This window comes from Cynoglossus semilaevis, chromosome 10 (assembly GCF_000523025.1).
Source record: "Cynoglossus semilaevis isolate Cse_v1.0 chromosome 10, Cse_v1.0, whole genome shotgun sequence".
Classification (NCBI taxonomy): Eukaryota; Metazoa; Chordata; class Actinopteri; order Pleuronectiformes; family Cynoglossidae; genus Cynoglossus; species Cynoglossus semilaevis.
Window position 1 is genome coordinate 2,296,923 of NC_024316.1, and position 15,878 is coordinate 2,312,800.

At 40.1% G+C, this 15,878-nt stretch overlaps 1 protein-coding gene and 1 long non-coding RNA gene across 3 annotated transcripts; one reads left to right on the top strand and one right to left on the bottom strand.

Annotated features, from left to right (window-relative positions):
- Positions 1 to 63: 63 nt before the first annotated feature.
- Positions 64 to 12,194, bottom strand: acss2 (acyl-CoA synthetase short chain family member 2). Of its 2 annotated transcripts, XM_008318094.3 has the most exons (19): positions 11,603 to 12,194; positions 9,846 to 10,041; positions 7,768 to 7,859; positions 7,098 to 7,201; positions 6,922 to 6,994; positions 6,564 to 6,639; positions 6,299 to 6,410; positions 5,731 to 5,775; positions 4,602 to 4,739; positions 3,942 to 4,112; positions 3,694 to 3,827; positions 3,096 to 3,228; positions 2,868 to 2,924; positions 2,584 to 2,664; positions 2,379 to 2,487; positions 1,762 to 1,830; positions 1,495 to 1,671; positions 1,314 to 1,388; positions 64 to 1,161 (listed from the first exon to the last, which is right to left on the bottom strand). In XM_008318094.3, the coding sequence occupies exons 1-19, from the start codon at positions 11,727 to 11,729 to the stop codon at positions 1,034 to 1,036; spliced, it is 2,097 nt and encodes a 698-aa protein (XP_008316316.1). In that variant the 5' UTR covers positions 11,730 to 12,194; the 3' UTR covers positions 64 to 1,033. The 2 variants fall into 2 exon arrangements, with proteins under 2 accessions (XP_008316316.1, XP_008316317.1); XM_008318095.3 differs by lacking the exon at positions 5,731 to 5,775.
- LOC112487589 (uncharacterized) lies at positions 4,703 to 5,079 on the top strand. Its single transcript, XR_003050835.1, has 2 exons — positions 4,703 to 4,876; positions 4,970 to 5,079. It is a non-coding gene; the product is annotated as an uncharacterized LOC112487589 (long non-coding RNA).
- Positions 12,195 to 15,878: the final 3,684 nt, after the last annotated feature.

The window sequence follows — 15,878 nt, forward strand, 5'->3', positions numbered from 1 at the left end:
TATGAAAGTTACAAAAAACTACAAAAACTAAAATAAATAAAACAGACTCTAGAACACAGTGGGAGGCAGTAGTCATGGAGGTTTACTGACAACATCACACAAACATTAAATGACAGAAATTAAAGCCGGACAAGAAAAGTATACCTAATATCTTAGGTACACATCCAGCTGCACTCTTACGTAAATTGGCACAAAAAACATACAGCATAACCAAAGAGAAAATATTTTTACAAATTTAAGGTAAAACAGTTAAAGCATCACATAGGGGCTTTCTACGACGTTTAATCGTAAACCTAAGAAGTCCTATGAGACCCTGCAGATAAAGGTGAGAAATACTTATCACACATAAAAAGGATATTGATGGGATAAAGGAATTTATATGCAAAAAATGTTTGTAGATACTTATATCTTTTCAGAAGAATATAAAAGGAACCGATCTGAGTAATCCTCTGGAGTGTTTGCCATCCTGAGACATAATTTCATGACACAATTTTTAATTCTGCACATACAGAGACATCACAAACTAAAACATTTCTTGTCAAAAGGTATTTCTAAAAAAAAAAAAAAAAAAAAAAAAACTATAAACATGTAGAAAGTCACTAATTGTTTTTTCGAATTATTTTTTTGCTCAGGTTACCACTCAGGCTGCCACACAAATACATCACAAGGGGGCTCTGGTCACACTATTCTCCCTATATCATCCAATCTTGACCCGTATAATCAGTATTTTTACTATCAACACATTTCTGACAATTGTTGGTTAAAAAATATAGAAAATAATAGGATGAAACTGATTTTCTTCCACAGGAGGGCAGTGTTTTCAGAAAAGAACACTTTGGCTTCTCATGAACAACGAATTGATGAGCTGTTTTCCTGCTGGGCCTCAGGAGCCAAAGGTTGTTTTCTCAAAAAATGTCTTCATCCTTTGTCCTCTTTCTTCCCCCACACTTTCCTCCTTTGGTTACGAGCCTATAAGCGTGCAGCAGGAGCAGTAGCAGCAGCATCTGCAGTGTTTAAGGAATCCCGAAAGCCATCACACAGCAGTGCAGCATCTGTTCTGGAAGAGTTGCTCAACAACAGTGGAGTCCGCTAGCGTAGAGATGTCCCCTAGGTCTCGTTCACCACAGGCAATTTTACGCAATATGCGCCTCATGATCTTACCTGTAGGGGGCGTCCGTGGCGTTTGAGGAAAAGGTCATACAGGAGAGGAGAGAGAGAAGAGATTGTACCATTGTAAAACTTGTCTATTTAATTTTTTTTTTATTATAACAAAAACAACAGAAATCAGTTGTGAAGACCCATGGTTCTCTTACCAGATCTCGTTTTGGGAAGTCCAGGAGCATTTTGAATGAAGTCAGGTGTAGCGATGGCACCTATCTTTTCACGAACTGTGACATAAACATAAATGTTACTGAGATTTGACTCCAAAACTGTCTACATCTCTTATATGTTGTAGAAACACTTTTGATACAGTGAAAGATAAAGATCACTAACCCTGTTTCTTTAGCTCAACCTCCAGCGCATGGTCAAACGTGACACCCTCAGTGAGAGAGACGAAACAGTAGAGACTCTCCCCTTTGACTGGATGCTGTCTGCCGACCACCGCGGCCTCAGCGACAGCCTGGTGCTCAACGAGAGCTGACTCCACCTCGGCTGTGCTCAGCAGGTGACCTACGTATAAGGCCAACAGAGAGGAGGTGAAGACGACAACAGCATAGCAATGGAAATTGCCAATCATTCACGGGGAAAAAATGATTTTACCTGAGACGTTCAGCATGTCGTCTATTCTTCCTGTAATCCAGTAGTATCCATCTTTGTCTCTACGGCAGCCTGGAGGAAGAAAGTTTTATTTACCGCTATTTGCAGAACACAGTAGTCTGACAGAACGGTCAAAAGTATCCCTCGTTCTACGGAACCAAAGACAATAGAAAACATTATTTATTTTAGTTAATACAGACTAGGGAAGGCTAGATTCGATACTCGGGATCGAAATCTGAACAATATTGGTCCGAATTTCAGGACTGTAGTCCGTCCGATCCGATACCCAAGCCCAAAGCACTCGCGTTGCATAGAGCCAAATCTTTAGCCGATAGCTCCTGCTCAGAGAAACCATGCAGAAGAGGCAGGACTGTATTTTGATGGGCACACCGGGTGGCCAATCATATGCAAGGACAAAGTTGGCTCAGCCCATTATTACCATGCTTGGTACGTACACTCAGAGCAACAGAGAAATGGGGACTTCGGGAAAAAGCAAAATGAGAGAAAAACAAAAGAGAAGCAGAATATGTCGACATTTTAACAACATTTGAGACTGCAACAAGGACAAACAATCACGGTAGAGAAACAGTTTCAGCCCACCCAAGAGCGTCTCCTCTCACCATCTCCTGTAACATAGTATCCTGGGAACTTCTTGAAGTAGGTGGTTTCAAACCTGGACTGATTTCCGTAAACTGTTCTCATCACGCCAGGCCACGGTTGCTTGAAGACCTGTTTCGGAGACGAAAGCGACGAAACAGATCACATGTCATGTTATGCCATCATACCACAGAATAGGTAGCCACGGGGTGACATCGCGATCCTCACCAGATAGCCTTCACTCGGACCTTCCAGCTCTTCGCCTGACTCATTCAAAATGGCTGGCACCACTCCGAAGAATGGAAAGGTCTTGGGAAGACAGAAATAAAAGAGAACAGTTAGATTGTGTTGCTGAAACAGATATTGAGTTCAAAATCCTAGGGAAAAAAAAAAAAAATCACCCTTCAATTTGCTAAAAACGTGCAGTTAGCTAGCTACCTAGCCACAACCCACAACTAACTCTCCTCGCATCCATCTGTGAAGCAGTTTTCAACTCGATGGCGTCTACTCACAGCAGATCCGGGTTTCATGGGAGTCGCTGCAGGTAGAGGAGTCAACACGTGTCCACCCTGAAGCACAGGAAAGGACGTTTTTATTACTGTATATTTTGTTAACGAGGTTGACGTAGCTTACAGTTTGCGCATGGGGCTCGGAGAAAGACTCAAATGCTCCTCAGATCCACAGTTTATTTTTCTAGTCTGACAGTGTTTAAACGCGGAACTACAGACGACAACACTCACCGTTTCTGTTTGCCAGAAAGTGTCGACGATGGGACACCTCCCGTCTCCCACCACGGTGTAGTACCACTGCCAGGCCTCAGGATTAATGGGCTCCCCCACTGTCCCCAGGATCTTCAGAGACCCTCGTTTGTACCTGGAAACGGATGACATCATCAGTCACTATTAAACACGTTAACAAGGACCTAAAGAAAAAGACATTTTGTAATGACTCTAAGCTCAGACACCGTGACAGAACAAAAATTCAACTTGTGTAGAATCATGTTAACCAATATGTTTCGGTCAAAATAACTTCTTAGTATTATTACTTGCATTTTATTGCTTTTTAAGTATTTCTTTATCTTTAATGCATTTTAATATTCATTTTGAGGATTATTGTATTATTTATTGCTAACATTATACTTTCAGTTATTTCCAGTGTTCCAAAGTTCTCCTGCAAGGTAAATAATGTGTTTCCAGATTTAAACGTGATTGGGATTAAAATCGTAATTTCAGTATTGAGCAAAATAATCATGATTGTGATTTTTTTCCACGATCAGGCAGCCTTACTGTTTTACAGTATTCTGATCCTTGTTCTTGGCACTGGTACAGATGAACCTACCTTTGCACCGGCTCGCTGCCGTACTTCATCAACAGCCTGATGGCAGTTGGGGCAGTGTAGAACTTAGTCACTTGATATTTGTCCACCACATCCCACATGCGGCCCACGTCTGGGTAAGTGGGCACCCCCTCAAACTGAAACAAAGATGAATACACCACTGTTCATACACACGCATACATTTTCAGGGTTCATTTAAGAACGTCAACTAAGTTTGTCAGGTCCCACTACTTCCTGTTCGGGAAACTCACCAGCACGCTGGTGGCGCCGTTGGCGAGCGGGCCGTAGGTGATGTAGGAGTGTCCAGTGATCCAGCCAATGTCAGCTGTGCACCAGTACACGTCGTCAGGCTTGTAGTCAAACACCAGTTTGAAGGTGGTAGCAGTGTAAAGCATGTAACCGCTGACAGTGTGGAGCACGCCCTGGATACCAGATGAGAGGAAGATGGCAGGACTTTCAATATAAAATATGAGGAGGATGTATACCAGGCGTGGGCAAACTTTTTGACTCACGGGCCACGACTGTCCTAGAATTGAACAGGTGGGGGGGGCGGGTCAGGAGCAGATAGCTGGAGCGTTCATGTGAAGATAAATGACATGTAAAAGTCATGTATAAAGGCTAAACTGGTGGGAGGGAAACTGGACTGAGTTACTATTTTTCGGATAAGATGACCCGGATGACTAAGAACCTACACAAAGGCTAAAATGCTTTTATCAGTTTCTACGCCATCTGTTGGGGAAACGTGAGTATTGCAGGGAAACGGCAGAAGTATAATGATAATATAAATTAATTATATCATTTGGAAAAGTTTCGCAGGTCGGATTAAAAGTTTTGCCCATGCCTAATGTATACTGTTGTTGGACTGAGAGTGAAAATTATTTGAAGAGAGAAACAGTTGTGTGAAAAATTACCTTTGGTTTGCCGGTGGAGCCGCTAGTGTAGAGGATGAAGAGCGGATCTTCAGACTTGCACCACTCTGGTTCACACTCGTCTGATGCTGCACTCTCCAGAGTCAACCAACACAAGTCCACGTCAGGGTTCCACGGAACCTGGTACAAAGAAAAAGAAAACCAAATCCAAACACAGTGAGAACAAAAGCAATAGAAGGTAGAGTGCTGAATAATAATAATAAAAAAAAACACCTGTAATTCAGAACCACTAGTCAGAACTGTCTAGAATTCAAAAGGTTCTGAGAACAAAAGCAATAGATAGTGCTGAATAATAAAAAAAAACACCTGTAATTCAGAACCACTAGTCAGAACTGTCTAGAATTCAAAAGGTTAGACTGTGTTAGCTTCATCCCCAAAAAAAAAAAAAACACGTGTTAGTAGAAGAGAAAAGTGTCACAGCAGTTATTATTCTCCTCATTAAAAAGTCAAACGGACAAAACAAAGACACACAGACAGAGGCAGGACTCTTCGTTACGAAGACGCTCAACGTTGCCCACAGAGTGCAGCCAGAGGCAACAGTGCAAGGAGTCAAAAGGAGAAAAACAAACAGCATTAACCTAGAACCACAGAATTTACATTTTTACTCCAGAGATTTAACGCTGAGCCAAAATCTCACAATTGCAGCAGACTAGTCGTCACTGCAGTTTTAAAAAGTATGGTGCAAAAAGAATTGGAGAGAAATCCAGAGCAGGTTCTATGGTCCAAAAGCCTTTGGTAAATACGTTTTTATATTGTTTTTTTTTTTCATAAACGTGGCCTTTTCTTGTGTTGTTTGAACAGTTTTAACTACTTTTGTTTTATTTCATTATACATGGTCTGCTGCATTTTATCAGTTTCTCGTGTTCACAAATGTCAATCATCAGTGAAAAAGTAAAAACAATAAAAAAGTAACCATATCTATACACTTTTTTTTACCATATATATGGTAAAAAAAAGTAACGGTTACAGTTATTTTATTGTTGTTACCTTTTTTGTTGAAACAATAAATAAATAAATGTAAATTCGGAGTGTGGTTGTAATGCTACCACCAAAAGTGTAGTTTTATGGGAGATCGAGGGAAAGGAGCAAGAAGTGATGAAAAAAAAAATACCTTGGGCACAGGACGCGTTTTCTTTACTCTGCTCTGTTTCTCCTGCTGGACAGGAGCGAGGAAAGGAGCATCAGTTAAAGGTGGAGAAAAACATTATTAACCCCAAAAAAACACTCCTAAAAAAACCCCCAACAAAACAGAAACCAGAAAAAGAGATTTTTTTTAAAGAATAAATTTAAATACAAAATAAAATAAATTAAACAATAGAATTTCTTTGAAACTGTGAAAGCAAAGAACAAATATTAAAACAGAGAGAGAGAGAGACAGGGAGGTAGTTTTGCCTTGATATTGGGAGAAGAGCTGTGAAAAGAGAGAATTAAATGAAGACAGAGTTAATTCAGACACTGATTCTCGACAACCAGGAGACGATCAGAGAAGAAAGTCCTTCCGTCATTAACAACCCACCATTATAATGATTAAACACAGCTCAGTTTAACGATCAGTCATTTATCAGCATGGATGTGATCCATGCTGCGCAGACCAGTCCGTCCCGTGGAATCTAAAACCTCCCATTCCACGTCAGCAGTGAAAGTGTGCTAGTGTGTCAGCGGGGACGAGTGAACTTTACCTCTAGATCAGGACAAGGCCGTTTGGCTGGAGGAGACTGAGAGCCCGCAGACACGTCCTCTGGTGGTTTGGACAAATGTTTCAGCATGATGCACTTGTTCAACAGAAATCCTCTAAAACAAAGAGACACAGACAAAACGGTTATAGAAATTGCATGCTATCTATAGAACTTGGTTTTGTCTGTGCTCTGTCAGAAACCGTATGCTATCCATAGAACTTGGTTTTGTCTGTGCTCTGTGTGTGTGTGTGTGTGTGTGTCACCGTACCTGCCTCTACATTTCTGCAGAGCCTCATCAGCCAAGACCTTCAGGTTGATCAGTTTATCTCCTCGATAGAAGCCATCTGAGATAAAAAAAAATAAAATAAAAAAAACCCCTTCAAAATATAGCTTTTTTATTTTAGTTTGATGCAAAATACATTCTCAGTGTGAATCACAGTAATGGACTCTCTTGTCTATAGCCACCTGCTGTGACCTATTCAAATTTTCTGCCCGATGACATCACAATGATAAGGACCAATTATATTCACTGAAAAGTTTTCGGAGCAATTAAGTGGAATCTGATTATTTTCCGGTGTCAAATCAAGGGTTAATTCTGGTGTCGCGTACTGTTGAAGAACACTGACCTGCAGTAATGAGTAGTGAACACTGAGAGTCCATTATCCTCTCTGACAACGAGTCTGCAGAGAAGCCTGCAAACTGGACACACACACACACACACACACACACACACACACACAGAGAATCAGACATACAAACGTTTTACAGCGTTCTTCGGCTTTAACCTTCACCTCGAACTCACCACTATGGAGTGAACGGCTCCTATGCGTACGCAGGCCAACATGGCCACTACCAGCTCTACCACCATGGGCATGTAGATGGACACGCGGTCACCCTTCTTTACACCTGAACCAGCAAGAACAAAACACAAGATTAGGAAATCAATTCGACTATTGGTTAATGTTTGGTTTCACGAGATTTTTAGAAACCCTGTTTCTTTAAATTACTAGCAGGGAACTGTTTGGAATAAGCAAGGTCAAGAGGTTAAGTTACAACTTTGTCTGTTTTTAACATTATCTGAACTAATGGTATTTGGTGTTTTTTTCTCACCCTTACATTCATTTACATTTAATTTTAACACAGTGATTCTTGGAGTATAACCAACACAGAAAAACCAGGCCTACCCTGCAGCTAACTACAGTATACCAGGATGTATACTGCTTATACTGCTTGTATACAGCTGCTTTGTGAACACTTACTGCTTGTATACAGCTGCTTTGTGAACTATCTTCAAAATAGTCAGCCCTCGCCAATGTCACATAGCAAGCGCCATAGCAGAAAAGTTGCGCTCCAGCCAAGGAATCCAGACTATAGAGGGCAAACACGCTCAGGCGCGGTACGTTCAGCCCAAGTGTGAGTGCACCCTAAGAACTACTGGTTTACCTTATGGCTGGATGTTGAAAGGTTTTTACCTTGAGACTTCAGGACATTGGCGAACTGACAGACCCTCTGCAGCAGCTCCCTGTACGTCACAGTCAGTTCATCACCAGGCTCGTTTCCTTCCCTAGTAAGAAGAGAGAAAACTGACTGTAGTATGGGAGTTGTCTTTCAAAGCGAGGTTCGGCGAAGTGAACGGCGTGAGAGCCAACCATTCTACGTGACATTTATTGAAGCAAAATCTGTTTGAGAAAAAAAATGCTGAAATCTGTGCTGGTGGGCCACAAGTGATACGTTTTATGAGACGGGCCAGATAAAATTTGACCGTGCGCCGCAATTGGCCCCCGAGTTGGATAATTGGATATTGTTGCTGTAGAAGAAGAATCAGGTTCTAATGTAAAACAGCTGAGAAAGTACCATAAAAATTTAAAATGAGTTTTTCTGGGGTGTAAAATGCTGAGTGGGATATATTCATATTGGCAACAGTAAATTTGCAGTTATTAAAACCTGATCCTGGATATTGTAAAATCTTGGACAGTGGATTATGTATTACAGTTGCAGTATCCATTAAACTACATTTGTCTAATGTTTAGGTTACCTTTTTGGAATTGAGATTACAATACTTACATACATTGAAATGTCACAGTATCTAAAACGTGGAATCTGATGAAAAATCTGAAAAGGGCTGCAGGTTCAGGGGCAACAGCTACGGACTTTGCATCAGTCTTTGTTGGCAGTGGTGAAACTCAAATGGTTCCACCCTTGTTTCACAAGAGAATTTTCCCTTGCTCAACTGTTGGCAGGTCACCCCCCACAGACACACACACACACACACACACACACACGGTCAGACTTGGAAGGAGGGGCTTCACATGAACATCACTGTATTAAGATTAGAGAAATCAGTGTGAGCAGATGAGCAGGGGCAGAGTGACTGACAGAGAGAGAGAGAAAGAGAGAGAGAGAGAGACAGAGTGAGAGAGACAGAGAAGGACAGAGAGAGAGAGGGAGAGAGAGAGTGAAAGAAAGAGAGAGAGTGAAAGAAAGAAAGAAAGAAAGAGAGAGAGAGTGTTAGAAACTGTGGCCCACTTCTGTCCTGTAAACATGATGAAGTACAAAATATAAATGAGTCAGAAAAATTTATATATATTTATAAAATATCTAATTTATTAAATGTCTATTTTTTCATTTTAATTAAGAAATACCACCATTAAAAAATGTGATGGTGGTACTTTATTTATTTATTTTTTACAAATTAAAAATATAACACATCTAAATGCTAATACAGACCAGTACTTGGACACACTGAGAGAAACCCTTGTATTTAGAGACACTGGCTCTGAGCTAAATCCTGATGGCTAGAAAGTGCTACATAAAAGAGACACAAACAACTAGAGATGTTTACATGAAAAATGCAAGTCTTGCTGTTGCAGTAAGTAGGGAAACGCATTTTTAGTTTCTGCGTGTGTGTGTGTGTGTGTTATGTGAAAGCCGGCGTGTCTATCAGGTCTCTGTGACCTAGTGTGGAAAAAACTCAGGGCTGATGGGAGTTACACCGACAGAAACTCGGACCTTCATGATTATTTCTAACATGTCATCTGAGCTGCTGTGTGCGTGTGTGTGTGTGTATGTCTATCTGTCTGTGTGTGTATGTATGTAAAAAGAAGAAAAGTAAAAGTAAAAGTAAAATTTCAGGGCATATTGTGTGTCTGTGGAATTTCTCTGTTGGCTTATATAAATAGTTACACAGTTGACTTGTTGAGTTTATCAGATCTTGTTGGTACATTATTAACTGGCTTCCTGTAGCACAAACAAATGCCTAAGGTAACTAAGCGTGTCGGAATTTTATTGAATTGTGATTGGTGAATAATAATAATAATAATAATAAAAAAGTACTGTTTACAACAGTGATTTAAACTGGATGGGTAAAATGTTAGTTAAAAACATATTGTTTATAACAGTGATTTAAACTGTTGGGTAAAATGTTAGTTAAAAACATATTGAGTTTAATGAACTATGCTGTAATATTCTTGATAATAATAGTATTCTTAATAATAATAACAACAAAAAAAATACTGCGCTGAAATTGAGGCGGGCAAAAAAGACTACTGACCAGTAGAAGGCCACTTTGTTGCCCAGCTTCTTCTCATGGACGTTACGGTCGAGGAGGTTGTAACAGATGTTGGTAGAGGCTCCCTCCATGAATTTGATGAAAATTTCTCCTTTGGTCACGTCAAAGTTGTACTCCAGAAGCTCACCCGTGTGTGGGGTTTTCCAGAAGAAGTCCTTGGCGATGTCCCCCCAGAACTCTGCAGGACAGAATACATGTACTGTTACAGCCCTAGGGTGTTTTAATACAATTATTTTGCTACATTAAACTCTGCAAGTATAATCGTATAATTTCCTTTGACAAAAAAATGTAGTAGTACTGTGGTGTGATGAATGTCATTCATTGAACACTTTCAGTTGACCTGCTGTCAAACGACAAGTGACACGATAACTACACGCTGATCTTCTTCAGCCGGTTCATTCCTTCATACTGTGATAAAATCCAAAACCAGGAAAGCCTTTCATAAGCATATCCATATCATATCGCTTACATATCAGTCAGAAGATGACATAATAGTTGTACATTGTCCTGAGCCCTAATTCCCTTGTCTAGTGTTCAGCTTACTTAAATAAAGCTTATTTAACTGTTTGTCCTACATGTAAATATAAACTTTAAAGACGAACACGTTGTTTAAACATTTTAACAAAAGTAAAAGTAGGCAGAGCCAATAATAGTTAATCGACTTATGGATGATGTAAATTACTAACTGCTTTCCTTTATAGGAGAGGAAACGTGAAACAGGATTTTAAAGCAATTTTACGGAATCAGAAAAAGAAATCTTTAAGTTATTTCAACCATAGCCATGGTGAAAAAAAACCCACATTATTTTATAAACAATTTTTATAAACAAATATTTATAGTTAAATGAAGGCATCAAAATAATTGTTTTGATAATGCTTACACAAATAAAAATGAAAAAACACCTTTTTAAAAAAAAAGTTAGATGGTGTCAACTTTAACAGCTCTTTGTGAACTTGTAACTGAGTAAAGAGAAAGGAAGGAACAGGGGAACTCATGTGCACACCCACACGTATTCATGCAGACGAAACACATGCATGCACTCAAAAAACAACAACAATGCAAAACAAAAATATAAACAACAAAATACAAACAAAATATAAAATCAAAAATGTGTTTTGTTCCTGTTTCACAAACTAAAATATAATATATACAGTATATATAAACATCCTTTAAGTACTACTTAGGTCCTATACTCATGTGAAATATTACAATCTTGATTATTTTATTGGTTGTACTTCAACAAATTTTGTTAACACTACACTTGTAGACCTGTCTAGGAAACTGTGCAGTTTATATTTGTGTAGTTATGAAACACTTTCACAATGTCCATTGACCAAATCTGAAAGTACTCTGACAAAATCATGGGATGTCCCAAGATTTGGCAAATCTGACCTGGAAATGCTCTTGGTATGTATTTAATGGGTTACAAAGCTAGTCTTTGTAAATAAACTTAATTTTCACCTTAACTAAAAATCTCTAAACATAAAGATGTTTTCTATTACTGACAAAATTAAATATTTAAAAATATATATCGCAATACCAGTTTCCTGTGAGCAGATCAATGGCACAAACTAGCCGATGCACTTGTTAGATGTTTTCCAGCTTTCAATTGATAATTTTAAATGAATTGATGTCATCTAATTAACTGACCCCCCAAAATAACATTTTGAGACTGGTAGATGACGGTACAAGTGTACCGACACACAGAAACGCACGTTATCTTTTGAATGGGAACTCACCATCTGGACTCTGTATCGACTTCAGATAAAGTTCTTTGTACTTTTCAAAGGTGTTAACGTGAGCCTCCTTCCTCAGCTCCTCATCGGCGTGAAAGACGTTTTCTTTTGGGACTTTGTCTGGAATCATGATAATGATCCGCTTGTCTCAAATACAGGAACAACCTGACACAACGAGACTTCTGCAATTGCCAGCGCAGTCAGTCAACGCCGCTAGTGTAGACCAGGAAGCTAGCTCGGGTGTTTATAAATTGTTGTGTAAGGTGATTATGTTCGTATTGCTTAAGGTGCTGCGGTAACAGTCAGGGAGTTAGTAGGAGAACCTGGTGTTTTTTAATTGAGAGCTACAGGTCACTTTTTCAGGGCGACCACACACCCAGTGTCCCGTCTCAGCTAACTGGCTAAGCTAACCTACTACAGCAGACAGAAAACGCGCGAAAGAATCCGCAGTGCATAAACACAGCTTTGCATTTTATCGGAAATATAGCGATTTTAACTGCTAATTGTATCCTCCATCAATTTATTTAATTGAGAAAGACTATTTATTAGTATCGAGAGTGTGTTTCGCTCAGTCAACGCCGTTTCACGTCCTCGCTCTTTTCTTCTTCTTTAGCTCCACTGTGTTTGGTTCTGAGCACCAGCCAATCAAAGCCCTACAATGCATTTAAGTGCTGCCATCAAAGCTCGGAATTTATCGTACTTATTAGAACGGCGTAGGCGTCGCCATGTTGCGTTCAAGTATTTTAAAGTTAATCTAAATGAAATTAGAAATACCAAATAGAAACCATTTTGTGATATTTCCGGGAAATATTGTACAAACAACAGGGAAAAAGCTATAACCCAAAAACAGTTGGCCCTGACTGAATATGGCGATGACAAATTAACTACTTATGGATGACTGCATTTCATATTTTATTTCAAAACTTAGTAACGCTGCAGGTGAAAACTGCGAACATTGTCTTTAAATAATATAGTTTCTCGTTCACATTTGGACTTTAACCAGTAGGTGGTAGCACATTCTAATAATTTTTACCATGCTCTGAGAACCGTAGTTTCTGTTTTCTGTTCATATGAGGCATAGCGAAATACTGTTTGCTATCACACAAATCAACACTGGATTTAATAAACACTGTAAATTAAACATTGATTGCAAGCAAATGATTTGTTGTCCGGAAGCTTGACCCTGGGACGGAATGGTGCACACTATCGCCCGATGACGTCGCTCGGTGAGCCTAGAAAAGCAGGGACTACGTGTTAATCAAGCAGCAGAGGGCGCAGAAGATCAACACGATGGCCAGCATTTAAAAGGATACAATAAAGACACGAGTAGCCTGGGGTCAGCCGTGGGAGCAGAGATGAACTTTTGTGAATACAACTATAGAAATCAAAGTGACTCTGTACAGGTAACACCAGGTCACAGTCTACACAATAGGTCTATGTGTGTTTTATTATTATTATTATTTCTTATTGTATGTGCAGACCATAAACAACACTAGTATTGGTTCAAGAGTGATACTTTTTTTTCTTCTTTAAATGCAGAATACAGACAGGACAGACCCACGGACATGGGTCATGGCTGCATAACATTTGGGAACAGGTCATTTTGAAGGGAGGGACATGATGGGCTGGAGAGCAGGGTAATGACCCATTGTGTACCATGGAATGCCTTGATCTTATCACCATAGAGAGTAGGGATGCTCCCTGAACACACACACACAGGGAGAGAGAGAGAGATTTTTTTTCTTTTTTGAGTTTTGGTTCTTATCACATGGAAACACCTAGGTCAGTTCTCATTGAAGTTTTTAGTACCTTATGAAACTAGGGGTACGCTCTCTCTCTTGGTTATCTCAGAGGAACACATGTTTAGGGTGGAATTTATTTTTTCTTTATCCAGAAAGTGAAAAACTGAAATCTGTTGCACCCCCTGCTGGTTTGACCTGTGTCAGACAGAGCAGCGTGTAAGGTTCGCTTGTTGGAAAAAAAACAAACAAAAAACAACCAGTCATTGCTTTTGACACCGTCGCACACACTCTTCATGTTCACACACACACACACACCCTTCCGAGGCAGTGTGTGCACAGGCACAAATCCTATAAGTCAATTTCCAACTGACACAGTCTTCCCCTAATCTCTTTGTTTGAAATTTGTGATGAATTGAGACGTTCCTTCAGGATCCCTGTCTGTTCCTCTGCACGACTGTTGTCGGGATGCCAGTAGAAGTGTGTGTGCGTGCGTGCGTGCGTGTGTGCGTTGGTCTTTATCTCAATCAAAGTGAGGGGAGATTGACTTTAGTGCTATCTGTCCCTCTCAGGCACCCAATCTGTCTTTGTCTCTCTCTCTCTCTCTCTCTCTCACACACACACACACACACAGAAACTCACGCACATAGTGTCAAACTAAAGCGATAAGTTAGCTTGTCTGAAGCCCTGACACATTGTCAAGACTGATTACACTGAGTATTGCCAACATCAAGAACCGGTTTGGGACACCAAAACTGAATCTGGATCCCAGGGAAATAATGTGAAAAGTTCAGAAACACCGTTCGGTACTCTGGAGCTGATGTTCTCAGCTGTTTTTGGACTCCGTCATTGTGAACAACCAAAGTTCAGGAATCCAGCACCTGTGGTGATCTGGAGTGGCATCGTGATCTTGATGTGAAGGAGTGCCGACACTTTATACTGTAACCCTATAACCATCCATTTATCAAATCCTGATCTTTCCCAAAAGCTCCCGAACCCTCTCGGCGAGGACAGATGGACAGACAGAGAACGGATTCTGCTGGACCGGACTGAAGTGTCTACTGAGTTGGTTAAAGTGGACTTATCTCTAATTCCAGACAGTTCTGAGTGCTGTCTCCCACACTGCAGAGGCCTCACCGGGCTAGTCATATTTTAAATTCAATTTAAAAAAAAAAATAAAAATTGAATGTTCAAAATCCTTTGTTCAGACTTGTGTGAATGATACAAACCTGAGGTATGAGGCAGCAGCAGCTCCGGTGTCTCCGTGAAAATCGCTGCTTTTCTCCGTGGATTTGATGTGGTTTACACGCTAACACTCTGTCAAAGAGGAGAAAGGTGTTTCAGCGTAATTCTCACTTTTCTCATGGTGCAAACAGAAAGAAAATAATATATATATATTTTTTCCCACTTTAACCTCACATCTCTCTGTGTGAGTGTGTGTATGAAAGGCTTTCTCGTCCAGCTTCAGCTCCATGTGAGTGTGTGTATGGAAGGCTTTCTCGTCCAGCTTCAGCTCCACGGAGATGCTTGCAGCTTCCCGGAGTGTTTGAGTGAAGTGGAGTCTATAAACAACAGTCTGATGTGTTTATCTGAGAGAAAGCCAACGCCAACAGCTGTTTATGTGAGCGGGACCTGAGCCGAGCGGCCAAAACAACAACACTGGGAGGAACGTGTAATGAGGCAGAAGAACATTCAGAACACAGAGGAACACGGTCAGCAAACAAGTCAATAAACATGACTTCACTTCAACATTTATGACACCAACACAAACAACGGCGAGGCCTCGTACACGTGTGTACTTGTGTGTTTTCTGGCTGAACATGAACCAGATTATTAAACTAATCATTTTTTGTGCCCAAAAAAGGTTAATGGCTTGTAATGGTCCAAGATGTCATCCAAAATATTTCTTGGGATATGGCCACTAAATGATTAGTAAAAGACCAAAAACATTTTCACACAACAAAAAAAAAGTGTGAAAACACTGTGTTTGGAGGTATTAGGTAGAGGTGTGGACTCGAGTCAGACTCGAGTCATCAATTTGATGACTTTAGACTCGACTTGGACTTTAACATCAATGACCCGTGACCTCACTTGGACTTGAGCCCTTTGACTTGACAAGACTTGATACTTTCTCCAAAACCCAAAGTGATCTGTGTAAATATATTATTGTTTTGTGTAAAAGGACTCGAAACAGAAACACAAGGACTTGGGACTTGACTTGACGCTTTTTAGTCTTGACTTGGACTCGACTCAGACTTTGCCTCTCTTGACTTGAGACTTGACTCGGACTTGAGTGCAAAGACTTGAGACTTACTTATGACTTGCAAAGCAATGACTTGGTCCCACCTCTGGTATTAGGTATTTCTGTTACCAAACAAGATATTTCATGAAACAGTCCCATATCACTGAATACACTAATGCAGGCGTGGGCAAACGTTCTAAGATAAATGACATTTAAAAGTCATGCTTGAAGGCTAAAATGCTAAAATGCTTTTATCATTTTCTACGCCATCTATTGGGGGAACATGGGTATTGTAGGG